Below are 6000 nucleotides of genomic sequence, written 5' to 3'. Positions count from 1 at the left end.
ACACACACACACACACACACACACACACACACACACACACACGGACACCTGAAGCTGACAATGCTGTGGTTTCTGCTGCGGCTGTTGGTGACAGATAAGGAGCAGCTTTTTGTACTCGAAAGACCGAAATCAAGCATCAACCTATCGATTTGTATTACATCTAATACACCAAAGAATAATTTACCATGATTAGTTGGTTTCTTTGGAAAAAATGAAAATGGAAGAAAAATTCCCACTTAAAGAGCAACTAATTGCTCTTTAAGTGGGAAGCGGAAACAATAAGTTGGATATAAAAAGGGGAGTTCATTGGGAAATGTTAATTGTCTTTAACATTAGCACAGGCCTTATTAAACGTTCGGTTTAATAAGTTAAAACAGTAGCACGTCAACAACAAGCCTAACCTTAAGTCACCATTTTTCCAGGTTAAACTTAACAGTATACGCTGGATACATTACTGTGGGGATACGTGTCCTGCTTTTGTTCTCAAAGTGGAAGGACGAGAGACAAAAACTCACCTTTTTGAAATAATTTTTGTCTCCGCCGCCGTCGTTGATGCCATTTGGTAAAAGAGCGTCCGTCATCCTGAAGGCACGCACTCCGAGAACCTCAAGAGGAGAAAAAAATGTTTTCTTTTTTTCTTTTTTTAATTAACAGCTTTTAACAACAGGTGAGAACCTCTCTACACCACCAATATGCCTGCTGTTCTAACTTCTCTTCACTCAGTCAGAGATTTTTCCAGTAGGAAACCAGAAGCTCCGCCCACACAAACTGAATGGGTGGTGCTTTCACGGCCCAAAAGAAGCTCAGCGGAAGACACCTGTTTAGTTCAGGCTCTGCGGAGTGCATTATGTGAGACGGCTAGATATAAGATGAAATGCTGTTATGCAAGCGTGTAATAGTGAAAAGAAAAACAAGAAAACATATCGGTCTTTTAACTCTTGTATCGATCTCAAAGTCATATTTATATTCTATTAATACCTGTGCCACCCTCATCTAAATTTCCCAGATCTGTCTGACCAAAGAAAATCAAATGTTGAGCTAATACAAAAGTATTACATTAACACATTAAGTATTAAAGTACTGTAACACTGTAAAATACTAGCAGTAGTAGTTCAACATAACAGTCGTTCGTTTTTCAGTTTCTATTTTTATTCTAAGCAAATGGTTTGCAGAGTGACAGTTATCTATGTAAAACTATGCAAAATAGTTCCTTCAACATAAACCAATACGGAAATGTGACTTTGACAACAGATCTGTTGTTCAAAATGTCCTACACACCAACACCGGACAAGGATATAATAATGTGTGAGAAAACACGTAAACAAAAAAACTAACAAACCTGAACCCCTGCGTACTACAGTGAGGACATCCCATGGTTATGCTATGTTTTGTTGAGCCATATGAGTTATTTATCCTCATAGAGGGAATGATTACTAAAAATTACAAAGCTGCTGTCATTCATGAGCTTCATTCTAGAATAAAACTTTTTTTTTCTTTTTTTCTTTTTCTTTTTTAAACGGAACATGAGATGATGTGGCTAACAGCCTACTAGGCCACCTGGTGGTGTTGTTTCATTTTATTTTTCCACATGCTGATACAGGCTGTATATCTTTAAGTCTAAGATGTAATACTTGGAAGAAATCAGTGTCTGACACATATTTCATTACATCACTATTATCACATGAATGATTGCCACAGTTGTGTCTCTTTCTTTAAGATTCTTTCTTTGAAAGAGAAAAATGTTACCCCTGGGCTTTTCTGTTTTAGAATTCCCGAACTGTATGAATTTGAATATGCAATACAACGCCATATTATATCACAGCTTTCAAAAGTATATTACTTGAAGTTTATCTGTTTTTTAAATGATAAAATAAAATAGTGAATGCAGTTTCCTTTACTGACATGTAGGCTGGAAGAAAGGGGGCACTCAGGGAAACAAGATGATGTGAAATACAAAAACAGACATTACAATAAGTAGTGTGTGATTATGTGTGTGTCCTAAAACTCAGTCCCTGTGTTAACTTTAATTTTTGCCTGTGTCTTGTTTAAAGTTACCTCAGCAGGATTTGTTGTAGTGTTGCTGTCAGTAGCTGTCAGATGGCACATGTATGCAATACTAACAGAAGCCAGGGGCTTGTTTTACCAGTTCTGCATCTGAAACCCAGCCAACAGCTTACAAGGAACTTTCTATTTATATTTAACTGCAGACAGATTTTATAGTTAATGGATTTGTATGAAGACAAACCAGACATTTGTATTGATGTTGGCTTGCATGAATTTACTCCAAGCTATTGTTACTGTGTATTTGTTATTGTTTGTTTTTGTGTAGTTTACTTTCTCTAAATCCTCTGAAAGAAACCAGCACCCCACAGTTTCTTATGTTGTAAACATTTGTTGTTTCCAGCTTTGTTCATATGTAACAATTCCTTGTTCTGTAATTGTTGTTAGTGGTGATTGTTGCACTTTACAGCCCTGTGATAGATCTGTCCAGAGTACCTATGATAAGTCTGATAGCCTCCAGTCCAACTGTGGCCCTGACCTGGATAAGAGAAAGAGAATGGATGGATGGATGGATGGATGGATGGGAGGAAATTAAAGGGTGGATGGGTCTTGTACCTAAGAATACAGTCCACTAGATGGAGATATTGTTTTTTATTTAATCAACAACTATGTCTATTTTATGCAATATGTTTTTTTAATCTTATAGTTTTCCGTAGTTGTTTATACGCCATGGTGTTTGTTCTGAGTCATGAGGTTATCTCAGTTTCTCAGGGATTTTCCCCACGGGGACCAATAAAGTACACTTTCTTCTTCTTCTTCTTCTTTACTATATTATCAATACATACATTAGAAAAACTTTGAGAAAAATGACTTTAAGGTGCTTTTCCAAATATCTTTTTATTTAGTTATTAAATTTTTTTTATCTATTTTTATATTTTCTGTCTCATTTTTCTTTATGTTTTGTTTTTTGTTTGTTGTTGTTGTTGTTGTTTTCAGGCTGTTACTATGACTCTGAAGGAGCACTGCTTCATTTCAAACAACTCAGCAAAAACAGGTGTGGCAGGTGTGACTAACAACAAGGACTTGTAACGGTCATATTTCACTAAACACATATCCAAAGGTTATCATTAACTGCCAAGTGTCTCTTGTTGCAAAGCGAAATGAAAAAGTCAGGGAAAATGTAGCTAAAATATTTTTAAACGACGTAAAGGGGTTTTGACCACCAGAAAATTTTTAATAAGCGAGCTCTGTTTTGTTTCTAAATTATCTCTAAGGGGATGCAGAGTTATGGGTTTGTAGATGTCAATCCATAATTTTACTGGCTAAATACCAACATCAAATTTGGAGCACATGTGGGCACTTATTGGGGCGTGGTCTTTGTGGGCAGCTCTTTGGGGCCCCTGTAGGAGTTTTTTTCTTATGGGCAATATTGATGTGAAATGTGGGGCCCATTTGTGCAACCTGGGTGGAGCCCCATCTAGCTGTGGGCTGCCCACAGACCCAGGTTCATGGGTCTCACTTTGGGTATCTGCTTAGTGTGGGCTGCCCACAGTCAGCATACACTATGGGCTGCCCCGTTTGAGACTGTGTGGGTTTGTCCACAGTGGCCTCATACGGGCCCCAAAGTAACATGTTTGCAGGGTTGCAACATGAAGCATGTGCTAGATAATTCTACATGTATTACATAAATAATACTGACTGGAATTATTTTACAAATATTACACTTTTTTACTGCTATAATTATTTACAGTGATATTGCTTAATAGAAAATACCCTTATTAGCAAAGAAGTGACACTTTTGAGAGTAAGACAAAGTAAATACATAAAAATGTGGCTATCTGCACTTATTACATTTCTAGTCAGAAATGTTGTCTTCTTAAGTTACATAGTTAACAGTGTTTGGTGCTGTCTTGCTGACACATTTGTCCACTGTGTCACTAGTTTCTATCAGTATTTCAAGTAAATAGCTTGAGCTGCTTATGTGAGTTGACCCACATAAGCAGCTGAGTTGTATTTGCTTTTGAACCACTTAAAGCCTTTTGGCTGTAATCACAGAAGTCTGCAGAGTGGTAAAAAACAGAGCTGCATTTTTCACTCACAACATTTTTTTACTGCTGAAAATGGACAATCCAACACTGTCACACAATCTTAAATGTATTGCATTACATTACTTAGCTCTGAGCACCATCTCTCTGAAAATCTTAATGTCAGCCCTCAGAAATGTATATTATCATATAGAGGGTCCCTTGTTTGATTTAGCTTGCAGTGAACTGAGGGTGCTTTGCCTTTCCGCTCATTTCTCTTCTCCTCACTATGAAGCACAAAGCCGATTGTAAGTCAACTACTTCCCGGCTGCTTTTCTAAAGGCAGAGGGGGTACGGCAGTGAACAACGGGCACCGGCGTTCAACCCCCGGCCCAACAGGAAGTGCTGAGGGGTTGCTATGCAGCCCTGCTCCCCAACTGCAAGAACTCTGGGTTCCCTGTTAACAAATGATCTGTGATTTGGGCAGTATGGCGAACTATTGGAGCAGGCACTCCAGAAGCTCTACAGTAAGAATAGATCAAGGCTTGGATGAAAGAAAGAATGAGGGAGAGTGATAGTTTGTCCTCGGCACTAAAGTGTTGTTGGGTCTGTGGCCTCTTCTCCTCCTTTTTTCCTCTGGTGCCTCCTGCTTCATCCCTCTTGTTTTGTTTCTCTCCACTTCTCCTCCCTCTCTACCTGTCTCCTCCCTCTGCATCTCTGTCCTTGGTTTATCCTCTACTTGTAGTTTACTAGCCTTACTATTACATTCAAATCTTGTACAAGAGTTGAGTCAATACATTACAAATATTGACATCCATCCATGCAATACATCACAGGGCTCTGACATGACATGCCAAAACGTAAGTAAAATTAACCTTCCTAAAACATAATATTTAGCTTCAGAATGAATGTTAAAACAGATTCAGGACTTGTTAGAAGAAGTGAAGTTTCAAAAGTTACACCAAATCAGCTAAAGATCATGAAGCCAGAGGACAACCAAGTACAAAAAGTAAAATAAATAAATAAAGCAAAATAAAAATACATGTGTATTATTTTCACTCCCAATGCACTGCACTCTATGTACATATAGAAAGAAAATCTTGGTGTATTTTTACTGTGTATATTAATCATGTGTACATAGTATAGTATTTTGGGTTAGCTCTAGTTTTTCTAATATATCTTTTTCTAATATAATTCCCGTTTTCTTCCTGTCCCTTGTGCTGCTGTAACAAGTGAATTTCCCCAGAGTTGGATTAAATAAAATCGATGTGTGTCTAAATGTTTGTTTTTGGAATGAACATTTCATTGTAATCCAACTGAAGACAGTTGACAAAAATAAAAATTTTTAAAATTAATCCTTTATTTTTCCAGGTAAAAATCTCATTTCCAAAAGAGACCTGGCATCAGGGCAGCTAAAGTCAAAACACATACAACACATAACAACATAGCAATTAAAAACAAACACAACATTTCATACAAACAAGTGAAAAATATAATTTACATTCAGAGTGGGGACTACCGATTAAAGTAGGTGATAGGTGGAATGCTACATGCAGTACTTGTACTAGTCTGCCTGCAGGAATGTGACACTGAGGTCATATTAGTCACTACTGAGGAAACTAAACCATATCTTGATGTACACTCTAAAACCCAGTTAAGGAAATCCAAAAAAGTTGATTCTTTTTATCTGCATGTAGCGTTTTCAGTGAAAGAAATGTTTGATCGTTACGTTAATTTACATTTGAAATGTAAAATCACAGTCTATTTATGTAAATTTAATGGTATTCTAGAAGAACAGTACAAAACTGTAAAATACACAATAAAATACTTTTATATTACAATTTTTTTTTTTACAGTGTGTGATTTTTTTTTGAGGTGCGCTATAAAAAGAAAATTTTACTTTACTTTAACTTTACTTTACCCAGACCTACCTACTGTGGACCTACATGGGCATGTTTGCTGGCACATTATCAAT

The 6000-nt window shown here is 37.0% G+C and overlaps 1 protein-coding gene across 2 annotated transcripts in view; it reads right to left on the bottom strand.

Moving 5' to 3' along the window:
- Window positions 1-723, bottom strand: part of rhpn2 (rhophilin, Rho GTPase binding protein 2) — a 25377-nt gene extending 24654 nt beyond the window's left edge. For both annotated transcript variants that reach the window (XM_005913083.3, XM_005913084.3), the window contains exon 1: window positions 516-723. In XM_005913083.3, the coding sequence (XP_005913145.1) occupies window positions 516-581 (66 nt within the window). In that variant the 5' untranslated portion in view covers window positions 582-723. The remainder of the gene's footprint in view (window positions 1-515) is intronic.
- Between the last annotated feature and the right edge of the window lie 5277 nt (window positions 724-6000).

This window comes from Haplochromis burtoni, unplaced genomic scaffold (assembly GCF_018398535.1).
Source record: "Haplochromis burtoni strain Fernald_Lab_line unplaced genomic scaffold, NCSU_Asbu1 Contig_2, whole genome shotgun sequence".
NCBI lineage: Eukaryota > Metazoa > Chordata > Actinopteri > Cichliformes > Cichlidae > Haplochromis > Haplochromis burtoni.
The sequence above is the reverse complement of the archived record's forward strand: the minus strand, read 5'-3'. Positions and strand labels throughout refer to the sequence as shown.